The sequence below is a fragment of the Henckelia pumila genome, chromosome 3 (assembly GCF_033568475.1).
Source record: "Henckelia pumila isolate YLH828 chromosome 3, ASM3356847v2, whole genome shotgun sequence".
NCBI lineage: Eukaryota > Viridiplantae > Streptophyta > Magnoliopsida > Lamiales > Gesneriaceae > Henckelia > Henckelia pumila.
Genome location: NC_133122.1, coordinates 76212002 through 76229415, shown reverse-complemented (window position 1 = coordinate 76229415; position 17414 = coordinate 76212002). Strand labels below are relative to the sequence as shown.

General features: G+C 35.8%; 1 protein-coding gene across 1 annotated transcript; it reads right to left on the bottom strand.

Annotated features, from left to right (window-relative positions):
• Positions 1–6435: 6435 nt before the first annotated feature.
• LOC140889052 (uncharacterized) lies at positions 6436–6918 on the bottom strand. Its single transcript, XM_073296754.1, has one exon. It carries the CDS (start codon positions 6916–6918, stop codon positions 6436–6438), a length of 483 nt encoding a protein of 160 aa, XP_073152855.1.
• Positions 6919–17414: the final 10496 nt, after the last annotated feature.

Genomic DNA, 17414 nt, shown 5'->3' with positions numbered 1-17414 from the left:
TCAAAATCATTAATCTAACTTCATTCAAAATCATTTCAAATCTCAACTTCTTCTTATTCGGTACAACTCGAAGTCGTGAGTTGTTAGCCATCGAAACTAGTCTGAAACTGAGAATTAAAATTGCTATATCATCGATAACATCTAAAAGAACATCTCATCTCAGTCATAGGCTATCAAAACGGTCCAAAAACACGAATCGACGGCGTAGCGATTAAAAATCCTTAACCGATGAAATATCGAATTCGAATCTAACTTCCTTTCCAAGCATTCGTATATTCAATTCAACAAAACAGCCTTCTACTTTTCATACCAGCAGTTATCGACATTAAATATAGGATGGAATTCATAGAAAATTCATTCAATACGCAATATTCGATTCGATTTCGATATGAACTTATATACAAGCTCAAGAACACAAAACTAACATCAAGTTCTGATCTCTGCTCATAACTGATTTCGAAACCTATCAAACACATCATAGTACTTACACAAGATCAAAGCCCTCATTGCAAGGATTCCAGAACATCTTTCGGAATTGAAATCGGACGAGCGGATCAAAAGTTACGGGGTTTCGAATATCGGAATTCAAAAGAAAAGAAAAGGTTTCGAGCTCTGTTCTTGAGATTTTTGATTCTCTCTGAATAATACACGTTACATGCTGATTATCTAATTCAAATTCAGATATGTATTGCATCATTTGAAATTTAGTCCCTCAAGTCTTCATTAATTGCAATTTAGTCCTCGGCCTTCGTTTTAATTCAATTTCAATCCAAAATAATTTAAGAATACTAGAATCAAAATCAAAATTCTAAATATTCCTAAATTAAATATACTCGGATTAAAATTAAATAAATCCGAATTAACTAAATAATCCTGGCTTTTTGCACTTTAGCCCTTCAAACTTTGATATTTGCGAAATCAGTCCCTGATCGGGTTTCACTTCCGAATTAAATCATAATAATTCTCAAAACTTGGAATTTAATCTTAAAGTCCATAAATATTCAAATCGAATATTTATTCTTTTAATTTAAGAATTCCCGGAATTTAATTCTCAAAATACGTAAATTCAAATTAAATATTTTCGGCTCGGAAATTAAATCTATCATTTCCATAACTTTTCAAATCAATATTAGCCTATAATATGGAATTTAATTCTCAAATCCCATAATTAATAATTTAATAATTTCGGGCCTTACAGTGGGTGCCCGATTAGCCAACTTGTGGCTAAGGGCTTTGATAACTCTATATGTAAACAATCTTTGTTTAATATAATTTACACTTTTAATAATGGCATTTACTTTATCTTTTATCATATTATTATGTTGTGACATACTATACGATGTTTAGATGAAGACCTTAAATATATTAGAGTGCATGTAAGATGTGATAGTACATTGGGATGATTATCATGAAACACATCTTATAATCACTGTATATTCTAAACAGTTCCTGGTCAATTGAGCCGTCCGCAAATAAGGATAAGGATCGCTCGAGATTGAGACTAGAATTTGCGATGCCTAGTACCACGTTTCATTGGTATGGAACATAGAGATGTTAAAAGTGAAAGAGTGGGTGCCCGGTGAGCCAACTTGTGGCTAAGGGCTTTGATGACTCTTTGTATAACAATCTTTTGTTTAAATATAATTTACACTTTTATTAATGGAAATGACTTTATCTTTCTTCATATTGTGATATTGTGATATACTATTGTTGTTTTGATAAAGACCTTGAATATACTATAGTGTATGTAAGATGTGGTAAAACATGGGGATGTCTATCATGAAACACATCTTATAGTCACTGTATATATTCTAAACTGTTCCTAGTCGATTGAGCCGTCCGATAATAAGGATAAGGATCGCTCGAGTTTGAGACTAGCATTTGCGATGCAGAGTACCACGTTTCATTGGTAGGGAACATAGAGATGTTCGAAGCATGCAAATGGATATTCATACGATGAATGATCGAACTACCCTATCCAGACTTTCCAAGTGGTTATCACTTATCGAGTGGATAAAGTCCGCGGTTTTGGTTGTACACCATTAGTCCTTACTACTTGAAACATCATTGAGACTCTATATGCTAGTACTGTGCTTTGACTCGTTTACCGACTCTATTGGGATCATCAGGTGTCGGGATTGGGTACAGTTACAACACATATAGGAGTCGATGCTTTGTTGTCAAGGATTCACCACATACTTGCGAGTGTGGATATCCTATGCGATCTGAGGAGATATTAGTGTGAAGAATCTCTGGCCAGAGTACATGATGTGTTTTAAGAAATGGTTTTTTAGTAGCACATGCGATGTCACTATTTGATCTTCAAGATGTATTGCATAGTTATCGAATCTCGAACGACTCTCGATTTACCAATGGTTGTTGATTCAATCGGGATATATGGATGAAGGGACCGTACTGTATGCTAACCAAAATCTATTGGTTCTTGCAGGCACTATCAGTGATACCTAGGGAATCGTGGGGCGATGTTGCTAGGCGCTCTTACCATGATTCGAAGGGCAAGTCGGAAATTGTTGTTCCGAGTCACAAGGAGTTGTGAGCCCACGGCTAGCTGTATCCCTGAACCATTGAGGGTCACACAGAGTAATGGATTTTTAATCCCCGTTGAGATAGTTAAATTTAAAGAGTTAAATTTAATGAACAAAGAAGTTGGACTTCTTATTTAAGAGTAGAGGAGTAAGATTTCCTAAAATGACATAGGGATGGCCATTTTTGGAAATCACTGAATTCGGATTCAAAAAAATTTATCTTGACTTTAAAAGGTGCAGAAATGGTTTCTGTGAACATTGGTAAAATCGGTTTATCAATCAGAGTCACGATGAATTTTATATTAATTTCTGAACATGCGGGCTTTGCTTGTCGGGCTTGAACTTATGACTAATGGGCCCTAAGCTGTTAGCAGCCTACATTATAAATAAATGCAGTACAGAAATTAGACACAACAGGTCACAATTTTCGAAAAAACCCTAGTTTTCTCTCTAACAGTGGCCGCCCCCCTCCCCTCTGCTCAGGAAAATCCAGCTTGTGAATTTTGAATTACAGTCTGGTTTAACGGATCAAATTCGTTAATTCTCTTCGTAGAAACTTCTGATAGATTTTCTAGTGCAATCTATCAGAGGGATTAATTATCCGTTCGTGGACCTGATTGAAGAACAGTTCGTCCATTAGTTCCAGGGATATACAACAAGAGCAGAGCAATCTGTTGGTGTCCATAATCTCGATTCGAGATTGGAAGTAAAAATTTATAATTGTTATTTAATTTTTACACACACAATTTAATCGTAAAGTTTTGATACCCATTATGAAATCGTTCCATATAAAATTTTTAAACTTCCGCTGCACCGGGTATCAATTCTGATTGATCTGATCGCCGTTCTCCAACAAAAATCATGCAAATGGATATTCATATGATGAATGATCGAACTACCCTATCCGGACTTTCCAAGTGGTTATCATTTATTGAGTGGATAAGTCCGTGGTTTTGGTTGTACACCATTAGTCCTTACTACTTGAAACATCATGGAGACTTTATATGCTAGTACTGTACTTTGACTCGTTTAGAGACTCTATGGGGGTCATCAGGTGTCGAGATTGGGTACAGTTACGACACATATAGGAGTCGATGCTTTGTTGACAAGGATTCACCACACGCTTGCGAGTGTGGATATCCTATGCGATCTGAGGAGATATTAGTGTGACAAATCTTTGGCCAGAGTACATGATGTGTTTTAGGTTACTTGGTTTCCTAGTAGCACATGCGATGTCACTATTTGATTTTCAAGATGCATTGCATAGTTATCGAATCTCGAACGACTCTCGATATACCAATGGTTGTTGATTCGATCGGGATATATGAATGAAGGGATTGTACTGTACGCTAACCAAAATTATACATGGTTCTTGCAGGCACTATCAGTGATACCTAGGGAATCATGGGGCGATGTTGCTAGACGCTCTTACCATGATTCGATCGGTAAGTCGGAAATTGTTGTTCCGAGTCACAAGGAGTTGTGAGCCCACGGCTAGCTGTATCCCTGAACCATTGAGGGTCACACAAGTAATAGATTAATAATCCCCGTTGAGATAGTTAAATTTAAAGATTTGAATTTAACGAAAGAGAAGTTGGACTTCTTAACTAAAGGGAGTGGAATTTCCTAAAATGACATAGGGATGGACATTTTTGGAAATCACTGAATTCGGATTCTGAAAAATTATCTTGACTTTAAAAGGTGCAGAAATGGTTTCTATGCACATTGATAAAATCAGTTTATCAATCGGAGTCATGATGAATTTTATATTAATTTCTATAATAACAGGTTTGGCTTGTTGGGCTTAAGTCATGGATTATGGGCCTTAAGGAGTTAGTGTGCTAATAGACATATAACTTAATCCAGTCTAAAAATTATATATATATATGTGTGTAATTTTCGAAAAAGATATATCATTCCAACCTTGAAATTTTCGAAAATCACATCTAAATATTAAAAGGAATTTTCGAAAATTTGAGAGAGTGTCTCAAGAGAATTTTCGAAATCCCTTCTCCCTTTTGAGAGAGAATTCAGTCTGTGTTTTTTGGAAAATTACATTCTGAATTGTCAAATCAAATCTGTAAATTTCTTCGATAAACATCTGATTGATTTCTAGTGCAATCAATCAGAGGGTTTTAGTTTTCTGTTCATGGACCTAATTCAGGAGTTGATCGAGCAAGTCATCAGTTCCTGGGATTTACAACAGGAGCAGATTTAATCTGTTGGAGTCCATAATCAAGCCATAGCTTGAAGAGGTAAAATATTAATTGTTATTATTATTTTACATGTTGATTTTAATCGTTACGATTTGATACCCATGATATGGAATTGTTCCATATAAGAAAATAAAAATTTTAAACTTCCGCTGCTCCGGGTATCACATCTTTGATCTGAGAACGCGTGTTCCAACATCATCTAGATAGGATTTAAGGGTTTTGTTTAAAAATTCAGTGCCTCTATCACTCCTCATCCGATCTATCCCATTACATTTCCCATTTTGCAAACGTTTTAAAAATTCTATCAGGTGAGTAGCTGTTTGATCTTTGGAAGATAGAAAGATTACCCAAGTAAAATGAGAGTAATCGTCTACAATAACTAAAGTGTACCTCATTCCCCCTAAGCTCCTGACCGGTATAGGACCAAACAGATCCATGTGCAACAGGTCTAAGCACTTAGAAGAAGATATACACCCTTTTGTTTTAAAAGTAGCTCTCACTTTTTTTCCCTGCTGACAAGCCGAACAAACTCTATTCTTTTTAAAATCTCCTTTGGGTAAGCCAAGAACAAAATTATGTTTGCTCAGATGTTTAATGGACTTAAAATTCAAATGATTCAGCCTCTTATGCCATAACCAATGTTTATCACTTTGAGCAACAAAACAAGTAGGAACTGATGGTTGTTCACATTGCCAGTTTAGCTTATATGTGTTTTGTTATCTTAGTCCAGTTAACATGATTTCACCATTACTAGATTTGATCGTGCATGAGTTCTTGTGAAATTCAACAGTATGACCATTAACGCATAGTTGACTGATGCTGATCAGGTTATAGCAAAGATTATCAACAAGCAATATGTCATTAATAATGATGTTACCATGAGTAATCTTACCCTTACCCATGGTCTTACCCTTAGAATTATCTCCAAAAATTATTTTAGGTCCTTTGTAATGGATGATTTTGGATAATATCTCTTTTTTTCCAGTCATGTGCCTGGAGCATCCACTATCAAGATACCAAGTTGTCTTTTCTATCGGTTTGTTCTTCTCGAGTGATTTCACTGAAAGTACCTCAGTATCTTTTTCCTCATTCTGACAGTCAGCCATAAGACATTGAACTTGCTCTTCTTCACTTTCCTTGGATGAGCTATCTGTGTCAGATGATTCTGATTTTGTTTCTGCCCATTTGCTTTTTCCTTCATCTGCAACTAGTACTCTTTGTTCTTTCTTCTTTCTAAACTTTCTTCTTCCTTCTTTTCCTTTCTTCTTCTCATAGTGCATCTTTTTCTCATCATTCTTGGGCTTAGTGCATTCTGCAATGAAGTGGTCTTTCTTGCCACAGTTAAAACACGTAGGACCATCCTCTGTATGGTCTTGTTTGTAATAAGGTTTGTTAAATTTTGTTTTATTCTTATGAATAAACTTACTGAACCTTTTTATGAAGAGGGACATTGCTTCACTACTCATTTGCTCAGCTGTCTTCTTTGCTGATCCTTCCTCAGTCGGTTGAGATGAGATAGTTGATGCCTATGCCTTGGTGGGATTCGAGACAGATGGTTCTTCCTTTGTTCTAATTCCGAGTTCAAACTCGTATGCCTTGAGATCTGCAAATAGGTCATGAAGCTCTAATTTGTTTAGATCTTTTGATTCTCTCATGGCTACAGTCTTGACGTCTCATTCTTTAGGTAGTGCTCGCATAACCTTCAAAGCAATTTCACGATTAGTGTATATTTTAACAAGAGAAATAAGTTCACAGACAATATTACTAAATCTTTCATCAAACTCAGCCACGGTTTCTCCTGCTTTCATTTTGGCATTTTCAAATTTTTGAATGGCTACGGTGAGTTTGTTTTCTTTGGTTTGATCGTTTCCTTCGCACAGTTGAGTAAGCTTCTCCCAGATTTCCTTGGCGGTAGAACACGTCTTGATCTTGCTAAACATGTTTTTGTCCAACGTATTGTATAGTATATCTTTAGCCACGTTATCAAGATTTGCTTTCTTCTTGTCCTTCGTGCTCCATTCTGCTCTGGGTTTCTCAACCATCTGTGGTTTGCCTCCCAATATGGCTATGGCAGTATTGACTTTGAGAATTTTCATAGGTCCATCGGTGATGACGTACCACATATCATCATCTTGAGCAAAAAGATGTGTTTGCATACGTTTTTTCCAGTCTTTATAATCTTCCTTAGAAAACATAAGGATTTTATTTAGAGAAGTCATGATGAATATCAACAGCTAAGAGAAAAACCCTCTCTGATACCACATGTTGGGGATCGGTAGCGTGTGTAGAGGGGGGTGAATACACACTTATAAGAATTTACTTTAAAAGACACGGTGATTGAGCAAATTTTAGTCTACTCAAACGATTTTTCTTTTAGCTTCCTAGATAAATAAGAACTACTTTGAATAGTGCCGAAACAGTTCTCACTAAGCTAGGTGATAAAGATGGAAAGTAGTGTAATGCAGTAAAATAAATGAACACAGATATGTTTATTGATGTCCGGGGATCAAACTCCTACGTCATACCTTATTTCTCACGGGAAGGATATACTAGAAGACTTTGGTTATTACAACGTCTTGTAATAAACCCGAACCAAGTTAGGACATATCAATCGCCTAAGATGAAACTCCTAGATTTACACTGATAAGATCTCAAGTTCTTATCAAACTTTTCTTTAGTTGATGATGATAAATTTCTAAGCTGTATGAGAGCTTAGAATCTCAAATACTTGTGATGGTTAATGTTCTTCGAACAACAACTTGGATCTGAGTAACCCTTGAGTAGATCTCTTTGATAGATCAAATGTTCTTTTTACGAGAAGGGTTAAGTGAGCAGTCTAGTATTCAAAGTAGTATCAAGTGCTCAAGTAGGCAAATCTTTGTGTAAACGTTGTTCTCTATTTCTTCTTGATGATCTCTGATATTTATATCAGTTTTTCCAGCGTCTTTTTCTTTTTGTCAACGGTGGGAAACGTCTTGAGTGTCAGATATCATTTCTTGATTTGTGAAAAGACTTTATCTTTTGAAGTATATGTACTCGAAGGGCCTTAAATTGTCTATTCAATATGTCTTGGCATTAAATGCTATTTGTTACGCCTTAAACTCATACAAATCTCGTGTTATGAGATTAATATTTTTAATGCATTAATAAATCTCGTACTATTATGTTTTGATGATTACAAAACTCGGTTAAATATTACTAACCATTTAAAGTGAGATTTTGCAGATTAGATTTATTGACAAATAAATTTTTGGAAGCTATTTTGAAGCTATAAATGTATTTATGAAGTCTCTTATTGCTTATTGAATGGATGGAACATTGTTATGTGATATGAAGAAAAGGACAAGAAGAAGCCAAAGTATGGAACAGCAACTTCCAAAGATTACTGGGAATTTTTTATGCATTGAAATCAGATCTTCACCGATCATAATCCGGATGAGGATGTTTTAAACCAGCTATCCATATTTTATAGCAATCCAATGGCTATATTGATAGATATGATTTTTTCAAATATTCCCCGCACAGTACCTACTTCTGCAAGGAGCAAAAAGATGAAGAAGCAAATTTAGAAATTACTGGCAACGTTTGATTCATTGGAATCCGATCTCCACCAGTCATAGTCAAGAGCAGGATGTTTTCAAAAGTATATAAAAATTTCATATCAATCAAATGGCTTGATATGGAGTTATTATTTTTCCACAAAAGTTGCGCAGTACCTATTTCTGCAGAACATGAAGCAAAGGATGAAGAATCAACTTCCGAAAATTATTGGACGTGTTTGAGACATTCAAATCAAATCCTCACCAATAAAAATCAATATAAGGATGTTATAAACCTTATTTCCAAATTTCAGATTAATCCAACGGATGAATTGGGAGATATGAATTTTTCAACTTTGTCGCGCAGAACAAGAAGCGAAAACATGATGAAGCGATTTCGAAAACTACTGGAAATGTTTTACTTGTTTAAATCTAATCTCCACCGTTCAGAATAACGATTAAGATGTTTTAAAGCTTCAGTAAAAATTTGAGATCAATCCAACATTTAGTTTGTGTGTTATGATTTTTCCACAAAATCCGCTCAGTGCTGAGTAAAAGGAGGCAGCGGCGCCGAACACTTCTTTTGCCTACTCCTTGACTTTCCAACACACGATCCATTCACTCAAATAAGATTCAAATCCTTGCCAACTATAAATAGAGGCTTTCCAAGGTCATTTGGAGATATCCCAACTCATTTCTTCTCTCCTTTGCAAGCAATCTTCTCTCTATCAAAGTGTTTGTGTGATATATTCAAATATTTGAGAGTGTTTGTAAAAATAGTTTGTGAGTTGGTTGTGCTATTGTTGTAAACACTTGAGTGTGAAGCCAAATGTGTTGTGCTATCATTGTAAACACTTGAGTATGAAGCCAAGTGTGTTGTGTTGAGGCTATCCTTGGAGCCCTTAAGGCCAAGTGTTCGAGTTGTATCGACGCGGTGATCATGTTGAGTTGTACGGCTATCCTTGGAGCCATCAAGGCCAAGACGTTGAAGTGCTAGTGGATCCTTGGTTAATCGATCTTAACCAAGAAGAGAAGACGTAGACGATTTATCGTCTAACTTCCATAAACATATCCTATCTCATTTATCGATTTATTTATTTTACGCATTTATTTACCGCATTTATTTTTGATTACTTTATGTCTTCTGCTTGCGTATTTGCATAATCGCTTTAAATTGTTAAAGTTGCCAATATAACCTAAATCTCCCCCATTAGGTTCTAACAAGTGGTATCAAAGCCACCTTTTTACAAAATATTTTCAAAAAGGCTCTATGGCAAATCTAGCTAGCGATTATGCTCAAGGGCAATCAACCAATCGTCCTCCTCTTTACAACGGCATAAAATACGGATATTGGAAAAATTGAATGTCCCTATATATCCAATCCGTAGACTATAACCTTTGGAAAGTAACTATGAAAGGTCCCTACATACCTATGAAAGAGGTTGAGAGAGTCAAAATTCCTAAGGGAATGGACGACTTTTCAAAGAAGGATATGAAATTGATATCTCAAAATCCTAAAGCTATGAATATTTTTCATTGTTTCCTAGATATGAACGAGTACAACCGGATCTCTATGTGCTCCTCCGCAAAAGAGATTTGAGACAAATTAGAGATATGCCACGAGGGAACCAACCAAATCAAAGAGATAAAGATAGATCTTCTACAACTCAAATACGAGATATTTGAGATGAAATTCAATGAAGATATAGACACAATGTTCCGAAGGCTCTCTCAAATGATCAATGAGCTAGTTCAACTTGGAGAACAATATCCAACCAAGAAAGTGTGGAGGAGAGCTCTACGCACCTTAGCCAAGGAGTGGGATTCAAGAGAACGACCATCATTGAGTCCAACAAAGGTGACACCGCATCCTATGAATCAACTTCATTGGACCCTTAAAACCCATGAGTTAGAAGTATCTACAAGGAAAGAATCAAAGAGAGAGGATGAAAAGACCAAGGCAAAAGGGATTGCCTTATCCACCCAAGTCGAAGAAGAAGATGATGATGATATGGCACTCTTCGCAAGAAAGTTCAAAAGATTTATGCGAGTAAACAACTTCAAAAAGAAGACGGAGAAGGAAGTAACATGCTACAACTGTCAACAACAAGGCCACTATGCAAATGAGTGTCCTCTCAAGAAGAAAATTGACAAAGGAAAGAAGAAAGCACTCATAGCCACTTGGAGCGATAGCGATTATGACGAGGAGGAAGCTAACATCTGCCTCATGGCAAGGAGTGATGATATCGTTTCTGACGACGATGACGAGGTACCTTCCTATAATGAATTACTACATGCATAGAAACATATGTTTGATATGGCTAAATCACTTGGAAAGGAAAATAGAAACCTCAAAAATGAATTAGAAACTAACGAGCATGAAAACTTAAGATTAAAGGATGTCATAGCTCACTTAGAAAAATCATTTGATAAATTCAATGTTAGTAGTAATAAATTGAATAATTTACTAAGCATGCAGAAATGTAGTTTTGATAAGCGTGGAATAGGGTATGGTAAGAAATTAATAGACTTTACTAGTCTTATTGCTAATGCTATCACCCCCTACATGCTCTTATTGCTGTAAAATAGGTCATGCTAGACATAAATATAGATCTTTAAAATATCAATATGATCAAAAGAGCTATATGAAATGGAGACCTAAGAGTACTTAGAAACTCTTCAGTCGGCATTATGAGATCATGGTCTAAGGGAGTTCTTCATAGATTGGTTTAAACTGCCTTGACTTGCGACTGGTCTTTCTGATGAACGCTGCTCTGTCCAAGGAAATAGGTTTTTAAAGAGGCCATAGCCCTACCTACTACTGGGAGCACTCTTGGAAAATGGCGATGATGTTGCTATGAGAGACTGAACTCTTAGAAGTCCATTTTGTATGGTATCTTGACAGTGGATGTTCTAGACATATGACGGTGGATGTTCTAGACATATGACGGGGAACAAGGAGCTACTCCAATCCATCAAACCAAAGGAGAAGGGAACTGTTACCTTTGGATACAACATCAAAGGAGTAATCGAAGGGATAGGCTCAATAGATATATCTAAATCTTGCTTGATTAATGATGTACTCCTAGTAAAAGGGCTTAAAAATAATCTACTAAGCATAAGTCAATTGTGCGATAGAGGTTATGAAGTCAAATTTACTCCCCAACTCTGCACTATATCACTCACGACTGAAAAATCCATAAATTTCAAAGGATATAGAAGTGAAAATGTATACAAGGTTTCTTTAAATAATTTATCTTTATCAAATATCAAAAGCCTTGTATCTTTGAATGTTGATGATAACATTCTTTGGCATAGACGACTAGGTCATGTTGGTCCTAGAACCATTGAAAAACTTTTGAAATATGATTTAGTCGTTGGTATGCCAAAATTTAATTTAAAATTAGATTATGTTTGTGATGCGTGCCAACTTGGCAAACACACAAGGGATTCTTTTAAAAGCAAAAATTTTGTATCAACTTTTATGACCCTTGAACTTCTTCACCTAGATCTATGTGGTCCCTCGAGGAATGCTAGCCTAGGAGAGAAGCTTTATGCATTTGTCATTGTGGATGATTTCTCACGTTACACATGGACATTATTTTTAGCCCACAAAAATGATGTCTTTGATTATTTTAAAACTTTTGTCAACCGAGTTGAGAATGAGAAAAATCTTTCAATAAAACAGATCCGTAGTGACCACGAAACTGAATTTCAAAATGAGAGTTTTACAAATTTTTGTGAAGAGAAAGGCATCGGTCATAATTTTTCTTGTCCTAGGACTCCTCAACAAAACGGGGTCGTTGAGAGGAAAAATAGGACACTTGTAGAGATTGCAAGGACCATATTATGTGAGCATTCTCTACCAAAATATTTTTGGGCTGAAGCAATGAACACTGCCTGTTATATCATCAATCGTGTATCAATAAGGCTCATTCTCAAGAAAACTCCATATGAATTATGGAGAGGGAGAAAACCTAACATTTCATACTTTCGAGCTTTCGGTTCAAAATGCTACATCCATAATAATGGTAAGGAAAACCTCGGTAAATTTGATGCCAAATCCGACAAAGGTATTTTTCTTGGGTATTCTACTATGAGTAAGGCTTATAGAGTATTCAATAAGCGCACCTTACTTGTTGAAGAATCTATGCATGTTGTATTTGATGAATCTATGTCTGTAGTCTCTTGTACTACTAACGATGCTGTAGAATTACTCGAAGAAGAGATGACTTCCTCAAGCTTAAATGATATAGATGCCCATGTTGAGGAAACTCCACTTCCAAAGGAATGGACGCTTCACAAAAATCATCCTATGTATCTTATCATCGGAAGTACTTTGAAGGGAGTAACCACTCGCTCTTCTCTTAATAATATTTGCAATCATCTTGCTTTTGTTTCTCACGTTGAACCTAAATGCATTGATGATGCTTTATTAGATGATGCATGTATTATTACTGGCAACGTTTGATTCATTGGAATCCGATCTCCACCAGTCATAGTCAAGAGCAGGATGTTTTCAAAAGTATATAAAAATTTCATATCAATCAAATGGCTTGATATGGAGTTATTATTTTTCCACAAAAGTTGCGCAGTACCTATTTCTGCAGAACATGAAGCAAAGGATGAAGAATCAACTTCCGAAAATTATTGGACGTGTTTGAGACATTCAAATCAAATCCTCACCAATAAAAATCAATATCAGGATGTTATAAACCTTATTTCCAAATTTCAGATTAATCCAACGGATGAATTGGGAGATATGAATTTTTCAACTTTGTCGCGCAGAACAAGAAGCGAAAACATGATGAAGCGATTTCGAAAACTACTGGAAATGTTTTACTTGTTTAAATCTAATATCCACCGTTCAGAATAACGATTAAGATGTTTTAAAGCTTCAGTAAAAATTTGAGATCAATCCAACATTTAGTTTGTGTGTTATGATTTTTCCACAAAATCCGCTCAGTGCTGAGTAAAAGGAGGCAGCGGCGCCGAACACTTCTTTTGCCTACTCCTTGACTTTCCAACACACGATCCATTCACTCAAATAAGATTCAAATCCTTGCCAACTATAAATAGAGGCTTTCCAAGGTCATTTGGAGATATCCCAACTCATTTCTTCTCTCCTTTGCAAGAAATCTTCTCTCTATCAAAGTGTTTGTGTGATATATTCAAATATTTGAGAGTGTTTGTAAAAATAGTTTGTGAGTTGGTTGTGCTATTGTTGTAAACACTTGAGTGTGAAGCCAAATGTGTTGTGCTATCATTGTAAACACTTGAGTATGAAGCCAAGTGTGTTGTGTTGAGGCTATCCTTGGAGCCCTTAAGGCCAAGTGTTCGAGTTGTATCGACGCGATGATCATGTTGAGTTGTACGGCTATCCTTGGAGCCATCAAGGCCAAGACGTTGAAGTGCTAGTGGATCCTTGGTTAATCGATCTTAACCAAGAAGAGAAGACGTAGACGATTTATCGTCGAACTTCCATAAACATATCCTATCTCATTTATCGCTTTATTTATTTTACGCATTTATTTACCGCATTTATTTTTTATTGCTTTATGTCTTCCGCTTGCGTATTTGCATAATCGCTTTAAATTGCTAAAGTTTCCAATAGAACCTAAACCCCCCCCCCCCCCCCATTAGGTTCTAACACTATTTATGGCTTTTTTCACTTTATCATAAGGCTTCTTAAATGCTTCGTCCTTTGAATTTGAGTTGTCTTGTCAACTATCCGATACTGGGAATTCGTGAATTTTGAATTCGTCAGATATATATAAACTTATGAGCTCAGTCCAGATCAGTTGAGCAATAGTTGGTTGATGAGTTTAGCTCAGTTGATAGTTAACGGTTGGCATGCTTAGATCAGCTGATACTGCATATTCCAGTTTATATCTTCCATTGTCAGCTGATATGTTGAAGTCTGTAGAATTCTCTTTGTCACCTGTTATACATGTAAACGGCGGCCGAACTATAACAATCAAGTGTTGTTTTGTTGTCACCAAAAGTTAGGATTCAACAAGATTGTACAATATCTTCCTCTCAACTGCCATTATCCAAAAGTTCATCCAGGTATATAATTTACCTACGGATGATTTCAAGAATTCGTGAGAGTAGGAGATTCTTTTCAAATTCTGAAACTCTTTCATGGGCATCAGAAGGAGAACACCTTCAGATTTGAAGATGTCCTCAGCTTTGGCTGTGCCAAGCTTTTTTGTGTATTTTTTTTATGGACGCCAGTCTTCTTGGTGGAAGAGGTGCATTTTTGTACATCCGCATCTCCTCTATATTTTACCAAGTGGACAGGACTTCTGAAAGAAAATGTTTTCATACATCGCCTTCCTGGCCTCAAGGATAGATTTTTCAAAAGCGTCGGCTAAATCATCTTTTGGGGTACAGAAGAGGATCCAACAACATCCATTTCCTTCTCTTTCTTACTTGTAATCTGCAGTTTCCAAGTTTCATTTGACAAGTAGTATGTTTAAATCAAGACAGTTTCCATGCATTTATAGACAAAGTCGGAGTATGCGAAGAGTTGCATATCTTCTTACCTTCTTTTGTGTCTTTTCAAGAACCTTTCAAATACAAAGAGATGCAATGATTACATATGGAAGAATGGAAACTGAATAGACAGATGAAATCGGAATAAAATCTTAAATAGATCATTCTACAGGACAGAGATCAGTCGGGTTGCATAACTTAGTTGAAAGAGTGCGATTAATTGTATTTGACACAAAAAAAGAAATTGTGAATCCACTCAAATAGGAAAAGATGAAGGGAAAGTTCACCATTTGGTGATTGACAAACTTGGGGAATATAGATGAGAATTTTTCTTTAAGATTGTCAAGACAATCAGTTTGTAGATCAGTTCTCAGTACCTTGCCAATCTTGAATAGTTTTGTCAAACACCAAAAAGAGAAAAATTGTTGGAAAATCAGTTATCTAAGTTTTGATATTTGACAAACTGACTCAGTAAAATTAGTAATGAAAACGGTAAAATGGTCCAAAGCTAAAATGGAAATGACAACTAAACTAAGATGTACAACTGAACCAAAAGACTGGAATATTCAAGAGTTATTCAGTCGTGTATTTGGCTAATGGAGTCAACCATCCAACCAAACAAGAACATGACTGAACTAGTCCACAAGATCACTAAAACCATGACTGTATTAGTCAAGTGATTCAGCCAAGAAAAGCGAGATTGAATACATCGTGACGACTGAATAAAGCACAACTGGAACTTGCTCAATACATTTAGTTAATCAACCTCTCAAGATACCATCAGTCAAATTCAATAACCTTTGAATAAGGTTTCTCATATAAAAGAGCAGAAGAGAATAATGTACAGAGAAGAGTACGGATGTCAGAAGCTAAAAGACAAAACAATGGCTATGTGTTTGAACGACTTTAATTCAAATATGATCGTTGCAATCTAGAGCTATAAATAGCAGTTGAAGATCAGTTGAGATGGAGGGACAACAACGAAGGAAATTAAAGTATGGAACTCTCACACTCTATATATCAAAGAATTCACTCAGCCGAGTTAAGAGCTTCAAGAAAAGTTGAAGTAAACTGATCAAGAACACTTCATAGATTATATTTGATCAATTATAGAATCAATTGTGCCAAGATATCAAGTTGTAAACTCTTTGTAATAGATCAGTTAAGTGTTGTATACACAAACATACAAGTATAAGTGAATTCAGTCGAAGACTGAATTTTTTAGTTAAGTCTAGGAGTTTTGAGATAGGCGATTGAGTGTAAATACTAGTCTTGGATCGGGTTGTTGCAAATATCTTGTAATAGTCAAAGTCTTCTATAATGAATCCTTCTGAGGTGAAAGAAGGGTGACGTAGGATAATTTAGCTCCAAACATCCAGAAACAAATTCTTTGTGTTCTTTACTTTCAGTCAAGCATTCTAACTCACTCACATATTCAGTCGAGCCATTTGATAATTGTTCAATATGTTAGTTGCCATATTTCTGCACATATATTTATTGGACAATTAACATTGACATACGAAAAAGACCAGAGTCCGGTTTCTAACCACAACTGAACTCATGATCGTACTATCACATCAGTTGACTAGTGACCAGTCGAGGATCCAATAGAGGTTTATAAACGATCCTATCGGTCAGAGAACCCTAGAATTTATTGGGAGTATCTATTAGCTTAGTTAAGGCATTTAGTTAGTGTTAGTGATATGGTAATCACTTGACCCTAAATCCTGATTGTAATCGACATGTCTAGTAGTGGTACGTAAGTATTTATCTGAGATATCCGTCAACTATGAATTCTTATATATTACGTTCATGTGCTATGATACATGTTTTGCTGTTTTATACATATGTTACATGTGTATATATCACGTTGAGAAATATCTTCTTCGATATAGCCATTTGAGTAGGATCGCTTAGTCTTACACTCTTGATATATGGTCTGACACCGAGAGACATCGGGATGATGGAGACTGACAATATGGTGGTCTAAAAGAGTGTGTGAGCTACCCAGAGGAGTTGACCCTTGATGGTACTACTCATTCATTGATGCCTAGTCTGAGTAGAATTTTTACTTGTTCAGTTACACAATCACGTCATTTTGCATGCTTCATATTGATTTGTATAATCATACTTTACGTATTAGACGTTAGTCGCTCAAGTCCTTGGTTTTATCTTGGACACCTCATTTGATGGGGCATGCCTCAGGTTGGACGAGGCAAGGTTAGGTGTGGAGCCAGTTTTATCTCGGGAGGTTTTTATTTCAGTTGTTCTATTGAGTTTAGATTTTGATTTGGTTATATAAATTTTATTTCCAGTTAACTATATACTGCCGGGTTGATGTGTTAGTTTTGGTTTAAGTTTCCACGGTTTTATTTATCTGATTAAGTATTTTGTTTTAAGTTAAATTACATGCTTAAAGTTTCTATTCAGTAGGTGATGTGGGTCGGGTCTGGTCAGGTCGCTACATGGTCCGAGTCGGATCAGTTTTGTCATCACCAAAACTAACATATTTATTTAATAAAATCAATTCCAACATTCGAATGAGAAATGTATGTATGACTTTCAATAATGTTGTTTTTTTATTTCATATTGTAAAAATTTAGAAAATTTAAACA

What these genes read in the sequence shown, in the direction of transcription:
- LOC140889052 (XM_073296754.1), bottom strand. Translation starts at nt 6,918, where the DNA reads ATGCAAACACATCTTTTTGCTCAAGATGATGATATGTGGTACGTCATC.